Source organism: Chelmon rostratus, chromosome 23, assembly GCF_017976325.1.
Source record: "Chelmon rostratus isolate fCheRos1 chromosome 23, fCheRos1.pri, whole genome shotgun sequence".
Taxonomy (NCBI): Eukaryota; Metazoa; Chordata; class Actinopteri; order Chaetodontiformes; family Chaetodontidae; genus Chelmon; species Chelmon rostratus.
In genome coordinates, this window is record NC_055680.1 from 2020705 (window position 1) to 2040755 (window position 20051).

A 20051-nucleotide genomic window follows, 5' to 3' on the forward strand; every position below is an offset into this window, starting at 1 on the left:
GATTAAGGACATTATCCCACTTATACCATGGTCACTTGACAGAAAAAAAAATGAAGACCATTCATTATTTTCATACAGTTTGTAATCAAGCTTTTTCTCAAGCCATAGCTCAGCTTCCCTGGTAACACCTTGGGGTTAGACTAATACCTGGAACAATCATTGCCATCCTGCAAGATTCTTTTGCAATGAAAACACAGCCCATAGAGTCCTTTGACTCAGCTATGAGCCAGAAAGCTAACGTTATGCTAGCAAGATTCAAAGTCAATAGTATTACACGTGGTTGACCAACAGTCAACATACTTCGACAGCATGTTTATCAACAAGACTAGCCAGCTATCCAGCCATGTCCCCAAATCAGTATCAATATATAGCGAGTGTGAGGTGATCACTTCTGTTCAGGGTAGCGTTCAGAGGACGACGCACTGAAGGACTACACTCAGTGCTGTAAATAAGATGTAATTCTTTAACTCCATCCCTGTTGCTATGGTTACTCATTTTAGATACAGGCTGACACCGTGTAGTCAGTGCATAATATAGAGCGATGAAGAGTTTCACTGGAACTACGTAGTATCTGCCCATTATCAGGATAATGAACACTCTGCAGCCAATCAGAATCGTGTATTGACTCAGACCATAGTATAAACACAAGTAAATACACAGCAGTCTTGTCGTCAGACTGTTACACAGGGGTTCATTAGTCTAAAGGGCAGTGACTCAGTGACTTTTTTTTTCTCCAGATCAGACTCAGAGCTCTTCTGTCAAATATTCTCTCTTATCTCTCTGTCCTTGGTCCTGTCTATTTCATGGAAGTGGCTCACTAGGCAGCTGAAAGGGTTCCATTCAAGTTTCTAAATATAAAAGTTGATAAACCCTTTTTACTCTTAGTTAAAATACTCTTTCACTGTCATCATCTACCATACATTCCCCTGTCCTATAGTGGCTGTACCTCTGCTATTTACCTAGTGAACAATCATATTTTCTCATAAGTGCATCCTCCAATCTGCAGGGAGAGTGGGTGAAAATGTTTGCAAATGATGTATATCCTCTGTATTATATGTACATTGTATGTAACTTCCTTGCTTTCCTTTGAGAAAATACAAAAAAAACCCCATTCTGATCACAAAAAGAGTGCATGCTTAGGTGCTTATTGCAGTGGCAAAACATATTTATTTCCATACCTCTGTTATTCTATAATGACTACGTGCCGTAACTGCTGCTATCAGTAAACAGCACTTATGTCCAACTGTCACTTAAACATGACAGCAATGCAACAAGTTGCAATTACTGCGACCACCTTCTCCATTTTTCTAGATTGTGCTGTAAAACACATCCTGAGAAATAAATGCAATTCCAGTTACAAGTGACCGCTGAAGCCACTTTTCACTGTCTGTTATTTTAAAGAACACAGTTTGAAACCAGCAGAATAGTGTGGACAAATGCATTGCCTCCTTTTTGATCCCTGATGACTCAAAAGCCCCTCAAAATAATGCTGTATTACCTGGTATCCATTGGCTGAAATGTATCTAAAATTGCTATTCTAGAAAAGTTTGACCAGCGGAAATGTGCTCGTTGCTGGAGCTAACTTATTTCTGCCTATAGTCACTTGCTCCCTCCCTCCAGTCTCCCTCACCAGCTGTTGAATCCAGTGGGCCTCAGGTGTCTCTCTAGCTCCTCCTGGCTCCTCTTGCAGGCCTCCATGTTGAGGTACTTGAAGATGTGGTATTTGCCCTTGGAGCAGATCTGTGCAGGTGGCATTTGCAGCGGGTTGTTGTCCAGTGTGATGCTCTGGAGATGCCGGAGGTGGCGGTAACACAGGGGCACGTGGGAAATGCGGTTGCAGGACACATCGAGACGGACAAGGGGGAGCTCGGATATTTCTGAATGATACAAAGAAAGGGGAATTGATTAGTTATCGTGTCATTTGGGCCTCACCGTGTTGGTATTCAACTAAATCCTCAAACATATTTTATAATACCTCTTGTACTCTTCACTTTAAACAGTACACAGATTAGCAAGCTAGTTTGAATTTAAGGAGGGCTAAACCTCCACTTGGTAAATACCATAACTTGGCCTTTGAAATTTGAATTCAGAAAATGCTGGTGCAACCAGCTCCTGAGCTAACCCCCCCGGTAGTCTGTTTACTCTTGTTTGTAGGAAGTACATTCATTTACATTTCCTCCTAGTGAGCTAAGAATGAGGCTTAGAGCCATTAGGCCTGCAGCAAGTCAGAAGCAGTTCAATACTTCTACATATAAACAATCAATAGCTCACAATAATGATGCAATTATCATCCAACTTGTAGAGATTCTACATCACAATCCATGGTATACAGAGAGCCATAATTAGTTTAGGGAGTTACAGTTATACTTTGCAGGCTTAAAGATGTATCATCTCATATAGTTAAGAGATGCACTGGATGCCAACTGTGTGGAATCACTTCATGGAGTGCGGACAGAGACATGCTGAGGTTTCTGGGGTTAGTTGGGTTCGTCGCGTGTCTGTACCTTCAGGCAAAGTGGTGAGCTGGTTCCTCCTCAGGTTTAAGTCCCTCAGACACTCTAGTTGGCCGAGCTCTGCCGGCAAACACTGCAGCTCATTACAGCTCACATCCTGAGAGAGGAAGACACAGAACTTTAAACAAAGACTTTAAAACAGACACTATGGACTTTTCAGTATGACCCACAAGAACATAAAAGATATTTACAAAAGTATAACACTGGTGGAGTTGACTGTTTTCCTACCTCTATCACCATAGAAAAGCACCTTAAACTCTACTCTGTTGCTGAGAAAGTTGCAGCACAGACAGATACTGTTGACAGGAAACAGCAATGAGTAAGTGTGTGAACATAAGTGTGTGCACGGTATCCTACCAGCTGTCGGAGGTGCGTGAGGGAGTATATGGAGGCAGGCAGTGAACACAGCTTGTTGTTGCTGACGATGAGCACTCGAAGGAGGGGAAGCTGAAACAACGGCGGGGGTAAACTGGACAGAAGATTACGACTGTGGAGACAAGCAGACACACACGGCGATGTCAAGCTGAATATCCATCTGGGCCTGGTGTCAGCACAGTTAATTGGATTTCAAAGATACACTATTGTTTAAAACCTCCTTCATAGAAGTGAAATATTTTATATATTTTATTACAGTTAGAACATAGTTTAATGTTGCAGCTAGCCTAGAAAAAATGTGCTGCTACACTGAGTCTTTGTTATTTTTGGTTATACTGTATATTTGCTTTGAGCTTACACTTTTGCCGGCTGTATTAGCAGCCACCTGGAGGGGTTTTCCAGTCGCCTAGCAACAGTAAAATTATAGTGTCGAGGAGAGAGGAGCGTTAGTGTGGTTCAGTTGTTGTAAGAAGGTTTGGACGGCCTCTCTTCATCTCCAGCACAAACAGTTTTCAAGCAACAGCTGCGCTTTAGAGGTGTCATGCACTTGCAACGTGCTAGCTGTCAAGTGGATGCAAAGCGCCGACTGCCGCGGAGTCCTAAAGTGCAACGTTTAATTAAAACGTGGTAAAGGTGGGGATTAATTCATTTGGGTTTTTGCAGACCAGCTTCTTGGTTCGACCTGGACACACCGTACTGACAGCAGTTATGTGAACAGCTCTCCTGTGCAATGCAAAATTACATTTCGGGTGCACTCATTTTCAAATTTTCTAGACAAATTAATATACATTAGTTGACCCCAACCACCAGCCAAAACGAGAAGAAGCAATATAATTCAGCTAGAGAGTGCTAAATAATATATTCCATAACTTTATTGGCTATTGTTCATTATTTCTGTCTTAATTACACGCTGTGTGTGTGGCACTTCTCCTCCTCACTCCCTGTCCCACTCTCCCAAACAAGATACAGATCTTGAACTGAACTCGAGACAACCAGCCCATCATCACTACCTTTCAACATTCAGCAGAGCATGCAATCTGTGAAAGAAAACCATCTTAATGTTGCTGAGTTTATGTTTATTTAGTATATAAACCACAGTGAAATACAGAGCACATAAGCCAAGTTTTTTTTTCTTTCTGTGTAGATTTGTTTTTATGCTCGCCCAGTCTTGTTTTCTCTCTCTGTCTGTGTCATTTTCCACTCACTATAAGGCTTATTTGTGTGTTTGCAGGATAAATAGAGAGAGATCGTGCCTGAAATGAAACATACATGAAGGCCATAAACAGACTGCGTTTGGTAGCAGGAGACCACATGTCACACTCATCTTTAAATGTGGAATACTAACTCATACAGCACCAAAAATAATAAACCAGTCTGCAGTCAAAAAAGACTGGGAACAGATTTAGACAATCTGTTTTAGCAATGTTGTCATGTTCCAAAATGTGAGGAAGGACTTTGAGTTAGTAGTGAGTACAGTGAGTGATCAGAACTGACAGAGAAGATTAGAAAAACTTTGAAAACAGGGCCCAAGTTGTAACAAATGCAAAGTTCACTTTAACAGAAGCAGTGAGGAGACCTGAGGAGATGGAGCAATCCCTGGGATAATGCATGTTCTTTGAAGTTTTGTGCCTTTCAGAGGGGGGACTCTAACTTTGAACTTTTTAACGAGTGAGCATGAAACACAAGCTACAGTAGAACCACGGGAACAGACCTGGACTAATTTCATCCCACAGTATCTTTCGCTCACAGCTGACAGCTGAGTTTAGTCAGGACCTGCAGACACCTTTTGTTTGGTTTACCTGTGCCACCAATGGCTTTAGTTAAAGTAATGATTAAAATACTTCTTACTGTACTAACTAGATGTTTAAAATAGGATAGATTCAAATGAGACAATGAGAACTAGTCAAGTGGCTCACAGGTCGCGTGTCATTGAGTTACCTGAGGTTGAGGTAGGTGAGGGCCTGGAGGTTGCCCAGGCTGGAGGACAGCGAACGCATCCCATTGTGGTAAAGGCTCAGCGTCTCCAGAGAGATGAACTGACAGAGATCCTCCGGCAGCTCACACAGACGGTTCTTTGACAGATCTGACAACATACGAAGAAGACCAAGCATTAGAGTTTCTCCAGTATTCATACTGCCACGACACAAAGGAAAGTGAGACAGTTACTCATGGAAACTGTTTCTTTTTCAGATAGGGGGAAGCATGTCAGTTCAACAAACTGAGGTCTCGTGTTTAAAAAAAGGTCTTGTTAAGAACAGAGCTTTGGGGGCATCCTGGTGATTCAGTGATCTCAAACACACACTATGCACAAGAACTACAACTCCCCACTTTGAAGCCAGCTGTAAATGTTTGGTCCATGTCATTCACTTGTCTCTCCCTTCGTTTCCTGACAGTCAACTAATGGCTGTAGCCATAAAAAAATAATACTAGTATACTAGTATGAGAGCTGTTTACAAAGATGGAAGGACGCGCTGCATGGCGCTGATGGTGAGACGACAGGTGCTTTTTAGAGGTGCGGGTGAAAGTACAAACAAACAAGATCCAGGAAGTCTTGCCTAATATAAAACAGAGCAAACAATGAAAAAACGCACCACGTCTTCAGGTGAAGTGATGTTAATTAATTCCCTGAGCAAAGAGGCAAACAAACCGACCAACATATGTCAATTCTAGGTCTTCATCAGGGACTGACAAACACATCATCAGTCTGAATTAAATACCAGCTGTGGGTGGCATTCTACCCAACAGACGAGGCCTGCTGCATTACCCATAGAGGGTGCCTTAAAAACAAAAATAATATGTTTTTACAATCATTTATTTATTGTAGATTTATACTTTCTTGGTATGTATGGGGCCCACATTTTTAAATTTCAAAGAATGAGAGCTTTCACCAAAATATGTAAATATAGGTATGTAATTTTATCTTGAGATTAAATTTAGGACAGAGAATGGCGGTTGAATGGAGGCAGAGCCCAAGATATTCTTGGTTTTTGTTTTGTTTTCGGTTGTTTTTTTGTATTTTCGAGTCTACAACCCCAAATAGACATCATAACCCTGATGACATCAATCAAATTCATACTTTGGTTTCATAGTTGATGTATCTTTGTGCCATAGGACAGGATCCACACCATTTTCCAGAACCACCAGCCTAAAATTAACAAGCAGCTCCAAGCAGGGAACCCACACCGCTGTGACAGAATCTTGGCGAGGCCAACACGCGTCCACTTCTGACCAAACTGGGTGAGTATTTCCAAAAATAGCTGGCTGCTTCCCACTTTCTGTTTCCAGAGTGACTGTATGTAGGCCATTCTCATCCACCTTGAAGAACACATGAATACCAGTCCATTCTAATGTCAATTAAGAATTAGGTGAACTTTCCCAATCTGAACATGTAAAAATTCACCAATTTTGTTGTCTTTGTCTTGGCCCTAAACCAGACTCCTATTTAGAGGCATTTTCCTCTGAAATACTAGGAGTGGATTTCCTTTCAATGTTAATCGAATTGATTTGTTCCTTGTTGCCCTGCACCTCCTGATCGAACAACGCTCCATATGCTGGGCGGCAATAAGTCACACCCACTTTTGAGGGACCTTATCCATGCACGATGAATCAAATTTCTCTGAAGAATCACACCCCATCCACATCTTCTATTATTATTCTATATGTCCCATTAGTGATGAAAAGAATGCCCTGTTTAATTTGATTTATATTATAAACATAATCTTCCACCATCATTTTCCTCTCTCTCCCTGAAAGATTTTCAACCTTGGGCTTCTGTTGCCCAAACCTCCCCCTTTCCTAATGATGGTATCACTGGGCACGCTCAGTATTGACTATGTCATCAACATATCCTCTTCTCTAGAAAAATATCTGTATCACTAAAACTCTACATCAGGATGCATGTGGGACAAAAGAAATGTGAGCGTGCAGCAGACACAACAAAGCACTGATAGATCGTCTATAGAGCCGCAGTGATTCCAAACGGCACCATTAGCACTGAGCTCTCACTGGCGGCAGGATGAGACAGAAGTCTGTCAATGGCAGACAGCCCAATGGCTTTTTATTGATTGCTGTTGGAAGCAGCAGGGCTCGAGGAGGAGGAGGAGGTTCCTCTCTTTGTTCGGGCTCACATGGGGACTTTTGGAAGACTTGAACTGAAAAATTCAGAAGGAGAACATGGCCTGTGACATGTGCTGCTATACAGTTAGATGGGTTAATAACAATGAGGATCATTATGCAGCTTCATGATTAGATAAGGACTGTACAGTTAACTGAGCTGTAACGGTTTTTCTATTATCACCATTTTTGATTTTGGCTTGCCATTATATTTTTAGATAAGTGTTCTGTATGTTCATCATCTTTCTTTACATCAAGAATTATACAAAGGAGGCACAAAGCTTCATTAAAGACTTTCCATAGGAGACTGTTTTTCTTCATCAGTCATATAATGCAACAACTAATCAAATAAATTGATTAGTTGTTGAGAATTGATTAATTGTTAAGTAATTTTTACTAGCAAAAATGCCAAACAGAGTAAATATTTGGGGGTTTTAAACTGAAGGCGTTGTAGGAGATTATGATGAGTATTTTTCACTTTTCTCTTGTTTTTACATTTCTATACTAAACAATGAATCAAAAAATAATCAGCACAGGCATCAACTATGGAAATAATTGTTTATTAATTGTAGCCCTAATCAAGCTACAGACAAACTAATGCCCAATTTAACAACCCTAATACATTTTAAAAGATGGCAAAACCAGCCTATTTCTGATTACTAAAAACAGCTAGTAAGTGCTGGTAATTATGGGCAGAATAATAAAGATGACACCAGTAAAATTAAGAGAAATTAGGCTAACTGTGTATTTAATAGAGTGCTTTATCAGGACCATTTCACAAGGCCTCAATAAACATAGCTGCATGGTTCAATGTGGGTTCAGAGAGAGAGAGAGAGAGAGAGAGAGAGTGTGTGTGTGTGTGTGTGTTTGTGTGTGTTTTATTTTTGTACAGTAAATGTGAGAGTGGCTAGAGTCTGTACAGTAGCAGTAGCTCTAAAGCCTGATCTCTCCCCATCTTCACTGTCCCATAGCTGGAGGGGAGCTGCCTGAACAATAGGTGGGGGTGGAAATGTGTGTGTGTGTGTGTCTGCTCTGGGGGATGGAGAGATTGTGTAGTCTCTGTATCCGTTGTTGCAAAAGACAGCCAGATATGTGGGTGCTCCAGTTCGGTTTAAAAAGGAAGTGCAGGCTTGGAACTTATTCAGGCAGCAAAAATAAAAGTATTTGCCGTACAACACATGCACATACACTTTCGCAATACTATACTTGTGAGCACCTGAACCCATATCATAAATCCAATCCAGTTCAGATCTTAACCTTAAATCTACACATTAACACAGACATGGCCCATATTTGGTCTTATTAAGCACAAAAATAAAAGAACACACACACACACACACACACACACACACACACACACACACACACACACACACACACACACACACACACACACACACACACACACACACACACACACAGCTGAAAAGTCTGAGGCAGCCTTTCCCTGCTCTCTTTTTTCCCAGGAGGCATTCCTGCCAAAATGTCCTGCTAGCTGTTGAAACAAAGCCTGACTGACTAACTATAAGCATCATGGGAAAAACATGTGCTGTGGAATGGGCAGTGAAATGTCCAGTCTCTCACTGGCCTGCCACGGTTCAAACAGCAGGACGCTGGCTTGAAACAGGCTGGCTCTGTGGTCCAGAGCCAACTCTTTTAGCTCAACAAAGCAGCGTGAAGGGGAGGAGGGCCAACATGTCATCATGACAAGAGCTGAGATCCTTCCGGTTAAACAGCTGACTCATACTGGCCCTTGTCTAGATCCAGCACAGACAGTTCACAGCTGGCATTATAGTGAGTGTCTAATGTGATCTGGCTTCCCTGTCCACTGCAAACAGGTATAAGGGATGGTGGTGGCTATTTGTAACCTGACGTTACGTACACACTCCAAAGTCTGGTTTGATTTGTTTTAGGCAAATCAACTGTGGTTGAAGGTCCGTCAATGAAGGCTGGGAAACACAAATATGTATAAAGCGAAAGATTTTCAAGAAAAACATGTCTATATCCATGAACAAATTGGAAAAAGGTCCACTTACTAGCTTAATTAAACTGACAATATTTCCAAAAACAAACAGAGAGTCAAACTTGCAGAGACAAGCACAACATTTGTGTGTAGTGTCAGCTCATTTGACAGGATTAATCCATACCAGGCACTTTAAGGTCTATGCTGACCTGGATTGACCCCAGTGGAGTTACCATGGTGACCATCTAGATTTTGTGACAGGCTTAAGAAAGGGGTCACCTATCATTAACCTGGGGAAATGATCTTAGATGCAATGCAGATGCACACAAACAAAAACTTGTGGATGTGTTCATGTTGGGAACAACTTGTTCTTTGTACTTGGAGGTTTTAGAAAGCTCTACTGAACTTTCAGAGTTTTGTCTGCCCTACTTAGCTGCCACATCACAGTTACGGTGAACTCTATTCTGTTCGTCAGTGCTAAGTCCGCCAGCCTAGGCCAGTTTCAGTGTGTGCTGGATGGATCTCCTTGTGGGCCTTCTTTGACAGCTAATACAAAACACCTGCTATGAAATCACTGATGGTGGTGGAGCCAGAAGTGGCACATGTGTAAAAGGTTTTAACCCATACAACAGTGCAACAACAGTCTCCTGCAGTGTGCTGATGCACGTATTAGTCGTTCGAGCTAAATGCAACTTGGAAATGAGTTGAAAGGTGCTACATGCAAAATCATTGTTGTGAAACTGAAACTAGTCCAGTCATAATGGTCAAACGGACTCTTTAACAGTTCTGTTCACACTTAAAAAACAGCACAATTTACAGTTTCCAATTCTGCCTCTTCTAAATACAAGTGGAAAGAATTTATCATTATCATCAACTTTATCAGAATGAAACTTAAGCATCAAAGTGTAGTCTTGAGCTCAGAAACTTGGTTCGACAAACAAGACCTTTCAGCTGAGTCACATGGTCTCCATCAGCAGATGGAGTTGGCTCAGTTGTCATGATGATAGATCTGTTGACAAAATTTTGTATGGATGATACAATAACAGCTACTGAGCTTGCATATCAACAGATCCATCTCCATGACAACTGAGTAGACGTCATTTATAGACCGTGTGTTTGAGATGAAAGCTCCAGAGAAAAAAGGGAACCAAGATAACAGTCAAGATAAAGCTTCTGCAAAATTTGAAATCTGTTATTATTGCAGCTCTTATAAAAGGCAGCTATGCCATTTAAGGGTTAAATTAAGTGTTTAACCTTTCAAACCTTTTAAACAAAAATAATGAATATTAACTATGAGGCCAGAAGCCAGTGTCTAAACAGGATTGCAAAGGATCAGCAGAACGAGGAGGATTGGCCTGTCAGAGCGGAGCACTGTGTCTAATTACAGGTCAGGATATGATGGAGGAGGATCCACTTCAGGCACTTGCCTCACTGCTGACCCAGTGACCTCTAGAACTTATGACACACTGGTTAGCAAGACTTTTGTAAAGTCTCTTAACACACGAGGAAAACTCCTTAAGCACATCGAAGCAGATTGTTTTTTTTTCAATGGATTTGCCAAAGGAAATACACTCATATGTACTCATATTGCAAAACCAGGGCCTTACTCAAGTCCTGTTCAACACACTGACAGAATCAGCAAGTCTCTAAGCTGCTGTTCAAAAGTCTCTGGCACAGTTGAGTTTTACAAGTCTTCAAAGGTTTGTGGATTCTTGGTATGCTATTCGTCCAAGTCAGACATCATGTAGAAAGAGCGTCCAGCACTTGTTTCACTTGGTAATTGTTTCCAGTGATAACATGGGAATCTTATTTTCCACTTCAAAAAGGAGCTGTTAAAAAGGTCTTAAAGTCTTCATTATAAGGCAAAAGAGCGTCCATGTCTGCACAAACTGCTGTGCACCGTCAAAGACAATTAACACTCTAATCTGTTTGCAAATCTCATTACGTCTTCAAGTCACAAGGCCGCTCCTGTGAACTGTCAGTGCCATGAGAAGCCACAGTCTTCCTCACATTACGTCATGCTGCCTGACCAATATGTGCATCTGAAGGCCAGTGAAGGCATTTAACTAATCAAATGTGTGTTGCTATGGTGAAAATCAGGTGCATCAACAGCTTACCAGCATACTGTGACGACAAGGTCACATAGGAGCCACAAACTGCATCACTGTTAGCCATAATCACACCCAACCACAAACCATACCTGGTTTTTAGCAGAGCAACATGATTTTGAACAGGGCGGCACACTGGTTCAGCGGTTCGCACTGTCGCCTCACAGTAAGAAAGTCCTGTGTTTGATGCCAGGGCCAGGGCCTTTTTGTGTGGCGTTTGCCAGTTGGTACTACCTTAAACCTGGAGTTGGACCCCAAGTGCCGCTCAGTGGCTGCACACTGCTCCCAATACTTAGGTTAGCTTAAGTTTAGATGTTAACAGATAAATCCTTGTAGAAACTAGTCTACTTGTAGCATACCCTGGCCTTTAAGCCCCCTATAACTGATCAGAGGCAGAAGTTGTTTTGCAGCAGCGACTGTGAAAATTAATATTCAATTTGATATTAATAATCGAGAGCGACATAACAGCCGTTTCTGGTTTTTAGTTTATCTTTAACAAAAAGGTCTATCTCTGTAGGGGTCCTTTCTAATCTAACAATCTGAGTCTGTCAGTGGCAAAAACAAACACTTTCAGTGGACGTACATTAACGGTGCACAAACACCCGCAAAACAGGGCCCATGTTCAGATGATAAGTGAGCGGATTCTCTCTCGTTTGTCCGGGACGCTGAAATCTTCAAAACACATGGACCGGCACCAATTAGAAACTCTGCCCACAACGTCACTTGATTGGAAATGAAATGTAGGTCAAGCTGAAACAAGTGAGTAATTCAATAACATGGTGGAGGGCATTATTTCATTTGTTTATTTTGTAATGTGTGGGCATGTAGACCTTTTAAAAGACATGTTTTTCTCATATTCAAATGCTTTGAACCTGTGTTTTCTTAGAACATCATTTTGGGCTAATTTTCACAGAACCAACGGAGAATGACAAGAAGCTGAACCTGTGGCATTGCACAAAGCTCAGACTTCATGCCTTGCCATTCAACTCTGATCTTGCTTGTTGGTGACCTTCGATGATGACCAATGATACGAGTCTCCACAACACAACCTGAGAGCAACCCACAATGGACAGGAAACTCATTCTGATGAGTCTGGCAGATAAACTTTACCGAGATCCAATGTCTGCAGTCAGAATGGGCTACCAGGTATATGGATAAGTAAGCAACGTTGCCTTCCTTATACCTGGCACTGATCAAGTATAAAGGGAGTGGGCAAAATGCCAGAAACAACTTACAATACTGCTTCAAAAATAGTTGAATCACTTCCTTTAACACAAAGTGCAGTGAAAAACACTAAAAAATTACAAGCCTAAATTAGGTAGTATTCACTGCAAGGCTGCTGCATCCAGTTGTGTCTCGTCACACTTACTGAAGACAAACCTTCAAAAACAGGATATCAGATATCTAAATGCCTCACCTGCTTTAAGGTGGCGCCTGATGAAGGCATTAACAGTCTGTATTTTTCCATGAACAACAAAGTAAAAAGAGGAAGAAAAAGTAATGCAACAACTAATGAAGATCTGACAATCAGTGGAGAAGGACAACATTAAGAGGCGGGATGAGAAACTCAAAAGTGTGTCTCTCAACCCTGGTATGCAAAGACGAGGAATAACGAGGCGTAAGTCCAAGACAACATCTCTTAAACAACCCAAACCACATTCAGCTGCTTAAAACTGTCTAGGTACAACATGTTCACACTTGCAGCTTCGAAAACTAACTTTTCAGATTAGTGCATGTTTTTGAGTTGTTCCCACATCTCATCTCACAAGCTGTGTGGCGTCGAATAAGCATCAACAACGCCAATTTCAGCCAAGCAGCAAGCTTGAAAATTTATTCCATGTCACTCAGCCAACGAACACACACTCACACTCCACTCCTCCCTCAGCGTGACACTGAAATGGAAGAAAAGACGGGACCCCATGGGCCTCCCTGTGTCACCAGAGGCGTGTTTGTGTGCTCACAAAACGAGGCTCTGCTCATATCACGTTCGGAAGAAGCGGGGTGAGGTTCACAAAAAAGGTAAAGGAGGAGGGGTGGAGTGAATGAGCAAGAGGCATACAGTACAATACCAGCAGGAGAGCATGGACAATGGAGCTGAGGAGCAGCCAGAAAGAGGATGAAAAAAAACAAAGAGGCCAACCAGGAGGATGCCAAGACAAGAAGAGGAGTGACTCAACAAAAAGGGAGCTCTTCACCGGTGTAAATCCACAGGGTTGAAGGGACTGCCGGGAAAGACCTGTCTCTGCAAACCCAGAAATAAGTGACTCACAGGGAGTGCACTATGGGTGGACTTTAAATACTATTTATAAAGCTTGTCCAACATGTTCTGTTATAATATGCAAATTTTCACAGTTAAATTTATCACCTTTTAATGTATCTCTAGTTTTTTTTTAATGTTACAATACTACAATACGTCAAAAGCATTTACCACCAGTAATACAGCTTGGCTCTAATGCACAAACTAAACCAGCAGGCTATTAGAGTTAAGTGTAATGTCTTTATTTATGAATAAAATCAGCTTTTAAAATGAATGCATAGCCAAAGTCAACAATGTAACCACTTATATTTGATAAGTAACATGCACAAATAGGAGGTTTTATAGCTACAGTCTCACTTGGTCTGGTATGACCAGGAGCTTATGGAGGCTAATGTTAGCAAATGTTAGGTAGATATTGTTGTGTCCACCTGATGATTGTAAGTCCTGCACCTTACTCTGGCTTATTTAAAATGCTAGAGCTCGCCATTCGCTGTTTGGGTTTGTTTCACAATGTTGCCAATGACAACACAAATGTGCTGTAAGACAGGATGTGGCGGTGTTAATTCCTGTGACAGCGCTTGTTACAGCGAGTTTAGGAGCAGCACTCTATGCAGAACACCGCAGCTCCATCAGTACACGTGTGTGGGTGAGACTGTTGCATGACTGGGCCTGAGTGTGACCATGGCGAGAACGACACTATGCTCTGCAGTTGAGTAAGTGATGGAGATGTAACTGGTACTGCATACTTTGACTGGATAATCGGGCATTTGGATCAACATCAACTTCATTCACCAGGTTCAGTGTGAACAGTGGGAACACACTCTGCGGTCCCCTATGAGGACTGCTTGAACATCTAGCCGTCAAGTCAGCACTTACCACCAAAAGAGGAAAAAAATTAATAAATGAATAAATATGCATGACTTATGAAATACACTATTTTATTTTAACATCAAATGTTAAATACACAAATGAAAAGTCAGCTTTTTTTAAGCAGTTTTTTTTAGCCATTTCATGACCAACAACTGCTTGGTGCAGTTACTCCGTGCAGCGTCTCAGAAGCCTTGTACAGCTGCCAGGCCAGCACATGCTGTCATGACTAACCAAAACCCAGGTGACTCAGTCAAATAACAAGATAGTACATGTAAATAAAATTGTTTTGGACTTCGTTTCCATGTTGGTGGAGCCACTGTAGCAGATCCAACTCCTTCAAGTCTTTGTGCTCATCTTAGCTAATGTTTAAGACCTGTTGGCTGTGACTTTAACGGCAAACACACTCATTTTACAAAATGCAGATGTATTCCTTAAATGCGTCAGGAGAAACACAGTCCAGCTGTTAGGTTTGTCAGAATTAGTGTTGATTCACTGTTGACGCTTGAGAATGCAGACAAGGAGCCTTAGTTTGAGATAAAAGCAGTTAAAGAGATACCAGGGTGATGCTTTTTTTCTTGTCACAGCAGGTCCAGTGATGGTGTTACAAACTTCACGGGAGACTCATTTCTAGTCTACAACAGATGATAGGGAGTAACTCTCCTTTTCTGATGTATTGTACTTGGCAAGTCAGAGCTGATTCACTTGCCCTCCCCTCAGTCTGTCTCCTTTCTCCTACATCAACTCTTCTCTCCCTCCTACAGACTGCAGTGGTTGCTTTTTGCTCTCGTATGCAAAGCTCAAAGCTTCATGCAAAAGGGGAAATCCACTATGAGCACACTCAGAACACCTGACGACATCTAACAAGTACACAGAAAAGACAGACTTTAACTGAAAAGGACGACATATAGCGAGAGGAGGCAGTAAATCCAAATCATGACAAAAGGCCAAACAATAAAAAGTCTTTGAACCAGATTGAAAAATTGTAACACAATCAGCTGTTCTATTATGCTATGGCCAGATATTCCAGAGTTTAGGGTCCACGCTTGCCTTTAGATTTGAGTTCAGTTTGAGTGATGACCTCAGACACTGTGATGGAAAGCTTGGTTTTAATAGCTCAGAAATGTTCTCTGTGCCTTTGCCATGTAATGACCTGGAGGCAGTTAAAAACAAAAAGTGAAAATATATTATGCCAGCCAACTTCATGGTCAGAGCAGTGCGTGAGGACTGTGTGGGGTTTGATAGAAGTCTGGCAGTAGAGGCTCAAACAAGGTTGAGTAGATTCATGTAAGAGCAAGATAAACTGGAAAAGAATGTGTTACAAAAGTCTAACTAGCATGTATGCAAGTAATGTTTACTTTCTTGATCTACTGATTATTTTCCCAATTTAGCAATAAATTGTTTGGGTCTGCGTTGGAGGAGAGCTCCTGCCTCAAGTGGAGGAGTTCAAGTATCTTGGGGGTCTTGTTCACGAGTGAGGGAAGGATAGAGCATGAGATTGACAGGCGGATCGGTGCGATGGCAGCAGTATGCAATCGTTTTATCGGTCCCTCGTGGTGAAGAAGGACCTGAGCCCAAAGGCAAAGCTCTCGATTTACCAGTCAATCTACGTTGCTACCCTCACCTATGGGCATTGACTTTGGGTCATGACCGAAAGAACAAGATCTAAGATAGCGGCTGAAATGAGTTTCCTCCGCAGGGTGGCGGGGCGCTCCCTTTGAGATAGGGTGAGGAGCTCTGTCACTCAGGAGGAGCTCAGAGTAGAGTAGCTGCTCCTCCAAGTCGAGAGGAGCCAGCTGAGGTGGCTCAGGCATCTTTATCGGATGCCTCCCGAACGCCTTCCGGGCATGCCCCACTGGGAAGAGACCCCGGGGAAGACCCAGGACACGCTGGAGGGACTATATCGCTTGGCTGGCCGGGGAACGCCTCGGGGTCCCCCCGGAAGAGTTGGAGGAAGTGTCTGGGGAGAGGGAAGTCTGGGCATCCCTGCTTAGACTGCTGCCCCCGCGACCTGGCCCCGGATAAGCGGAAGAAAATGGATGGATGAATGGATGGATGTTTGGTTTATAAGGTGGCTAAAAGTAGACAATATGCTCATGACGATTTGGTAAAGCCCTATGTGATGTCACCAATTTGCTTGTTTTCGGTGTGTGTCAAAATAGTTGTAGTTTGATTTGCCATTTAGGACTTTAAGGAAGTACTGTGCCTGCCAAATATGTCAACCAAGCAGCAGATACAAATAGAAGGAAGGACCCTTTGGGCACTCCACAAAACACTAGGTGGGTGGAAGGGGAATCACTGCCAACAGAGACAGAAAACCTACAGAGTCACAAGCAGTAAGCAAGTTAACTGAGAAACTGCAGCAATCTAACCCCCTTCAAGCATTTTCGTGTAGAATTTGTGTAGTCAGTTCTACTATAGTAATCCTAGAGCAAGTGTCACTTCATACGACTCCCACACATAATGCAGGATAAGGAACATGCATTCTCTCTCACTTGACCCATTTTGGCCACATCATTGTTCACTGACAGACGTGCAGTACACCTTGTATGAAACTGTCATGTAAGTCTTTCAGTTCACTAAAAATGGTCTCTGGACTTCCTTTATTTGGTATCCTTGTGAAAAGTTAGAGCAGCAGTCTCCTCTCTACAATCACATCATCTGAGAGAGAAGGGCAAATTTTACTAACTAAAATGTTACACTAATCCAACAGCTCTATAGTAAGCATATAGTAACCCGTGTAGTTCGAATGCAGTGTTCATCCAGCAGTAAGTAACCCCTCCTAGGCCCCATGCCTTCTCTATGGTGAACTTCCTCAGTGAATCAGCCATCTGGACACCAAACACTGTGGGAGTTAATGGATCTGCTTGGTTACATAAGACAGGCAGGGCTTCGGCTTTCATTATTCACCAAGTGTTCTTATAGTGTTACATTGTGCTGCGGGAGCCAGGAGGAATGGGACTGAGGCCGATTAACTAATGGCTGCCTGCTGAGCCTGAGGGACACAGCAGCTACAACACAACAACAAATAAAGAAAATAAAGAAAGTAGAGACCCTGGCGTACAACCATGATGTCCTGGTTTCAGACCCAGCATGGGACCTTTGGTGTGGGTCAGCTGTGCCCCAGTCACTCTATCATCTTGTCAGCCTATACTATGAACTGTCAAAAGTTTAAAACAAGAGTGTGTTGCTTGGCTGGGTTCCTTGAGGTAGCTTTATTATTTAATATTATTTATCCTGATCGACATGATGTCAATGTAGAGAAATCAAAGTGAGTGACAGGAAGATGGTGGAACAAATGACACACTCCCTTACTTAGACAATGCGAAAAACATTTTACAGTTGTACTAAAAGAGCCAAACCAACAATGAACTGATCCTACTAACACGTATTGTGTATGTGTATCAAAGCCTGATGTATCTTCTTCCTCTGTGCCACAGAGCTCCATTGTTGTCCAAAAGCCACAATGTTGCACTGGATGATGTTCCTTTATTACCATGAACACCCACACTGTAGTTCATTTTGACTCAATCCCACATACAACGTCCTGCTGCCACAAACACTCAGCAGAGCACCAAATGTGGATCAACCTGTTTTGTTTTTCCTAGTTTGAGTAGCGTTTGATAAAAACTATAGCGTCCAGCTGTTATAGTAAAATGACATTATACATTTGTTACTTGATCAGTAGGAACCAATGGGCTTGGACGTGGTTGGCTTCGGTCCCTTGTGGGATTTGTTGACAATAAGAAAAATATAGATAGTTCTGGTGTCATCCTTTAAAACAGTGTCTCCCGACTGGTTAGCCACACGATGACGTGCAGCTTTGCAGTACCAGTAGTTCCTAATTTGCCATGTATCGTTGTTGGTCATGTGGTCTTGGTCTTGCATGTCAAAGTGGTTCCACTGCTAGTAGAGAAGAAGCTATCTTATATCACAACAGGGTGAGCAGAGATTACAAATGTAACTATGGCTCTATGAATTCTGATTGTCTTTTCTTCTCACCTATTTTATTAAGCTGTTTTTGTTAGCGGGTCTGTTAATACTGTACATTATGCTGTAAAAGCAATTTCAAAATCCTACATAGACCTTAATTAGTCTTTATGCTTTTAATTAGAGCAAAGCAAACCAATGCAACGAGAGACATACTACCGGTACTTATACACTATTTCAACATAAACATGTCTTTTACAAGATCCACATACGTACTCACTACAAAGTAAATAAATTAAATAAAGTCCTATACCGTGTTGAATTATTTGTTCGAAAAACAACTTCCCTATTTAGATGGTAGCTTATGAACCCAACTCACTCTCAAGTGTCAGGTATGATGCAACTTGTGCAAGTTCCCACGAGCACTTAAACTGCAATAACAAAATACAGATCATTGCCTTTGGCTGTCTCATGTACAGTACAGAGCCCTCATCCAGCTGGTAACTGGTTGTGCAGGAAGACTTTCACACCTAAACCAGCTAAATGCTGCCAACATCCAGTTGCCTGACAACATGGTATCCATCTCATTACTCAATGCCTAAAGAACAATGGCTATGGCAACCGTGGAGAAGTGCTGCGCCATGTTCCCTCCTCCACACACATACGCACAACCAGACGCCAGACCACGCTATGTATGGCACAGTATATGTGTGTTGGCAGACTGGTACCGTTGTCCTACACCCTCCCTGTTTGTGTCTCTGCCTTTACTCTGGTTACCTCCCATAGGACTGAGGAGGGATTCCCCCTCCCCACCAGCTGCTGTGCTCTGAGGGAGAAAACACACCAGCGGGTTTCAGATACAGAGAGAGAGAGAGAGAGAGACAGAGAGACAGAGAAACGTTGAGACATGAAACTAAAAATACTGTAAATTACTGCAAAGCATGACAAATGAATTGAGCACACTGCAGCCTCATTTATCCTCCCCTGGAATGAATAACTGACTTCTGCTCGCTGTTAATGCAACAATGCATGAAGATGTGCATGCTGGTCTGTGCTACAAGAGGCGAGCTTCAGTCTATAACTATACAAGCCATGCCATCCTGTAGCTGACACCTCAAACTTTATTTATCAGTTCATGAAAGAATGAATATTCTTTCGAAGAAAAGGTCCGCCTGGCATTTTACTTTCTGTGACATTTACAACAAAATTCCTTTGAAAACTGGCTTGACAGTTGGATGGAAACATGTTGGATGACAGAAAGTGTGGGGCAATCAGAGAGGCACTGCAGTGAAGACAGAGAGAAGACAGACAAAGCAGAAGTAAAGACTAAGTAACAGCAGACCACATCCGCACACAGAGCACAGAGGAAATAAAACACACACACACACATACACACACACACACGCACACACACACGCACACGCACACACACACACGCACAGCACCAACATGCACAGACGCAGTCTCATTTAATGACACAGAACAGATGTAAACAACTGACAGAGAAGGTTACAGACATATGCAGGGTTTAAACACGCGCGCATGCACGCACACACACACACACACACACACACACATCAAATCAGAGCTTGCTTAGCCCGACTATTAACTGAAAGTACAGTGTAGTTTTGTAGTTTCTAGCAGCTTAGCCAGAAGGCTTTTCAGCAACAGGCTTAAAACCAGGTCATTTGTTTTCGGGGGTAGGTCATTTACTCTCTCACTCTTTAGAACTGTATGTCATTATACTTAAAAAACTGTAGGTGCTACATGAAAAACTGGTGTGAGTGGCTCGCAGTGTTGGAGTCTCTGCCCCCTCCCGGACACACAAGAGGGTGGCTTGCCCTAGCAATGTCTGATTTCTACAGAACTGGACTGTGGTTGGACTGGCACACTGTAGACGTAAGTGCCTTGTGCCATGTAAAAGT

General features: G+C 42.3%; 1 protein-coding gene across 3 annotated transcripts in view; it reads right to left on the bottom strand.

The window, feature by feature from the left end:
• The window catches only part of lrch4 (leucine-rich repeats and calponin homology (CH) domain containing 4), a 50117-nt gene that overhangs the window by 21416 nt on the left and 8650 nt on the right, over window positions 1-20051 (bottom strand). For 2 of the 3 annotated variants that reach the window (XM_041964521.1, XM_041964520.1), the window contains exons 2-5: window positions 4827-4971; window positions 2871-3000; window positions 2505-2610; window positions 1631-1877 (exon numbers count right to left, since the gene is read on the bottom strand). In XM_041964521.1, the coding sequence (XP_041820455.1) occupies window positions 1631-1877; window positions 2505-2610; window positions 2871-3000; window positions 4827-4971 (628 nt within the window). Of the gene's footprint in view, window positions 1-1630; window positions 1878-2504; window positions 2611-2741; window positions 2811-2870; window positions 3001-4826; window positions 4972-20051 lie in introns of those variants that run through there. The other variant, XM_041964522.1, reaches the window with a different exon arrangement.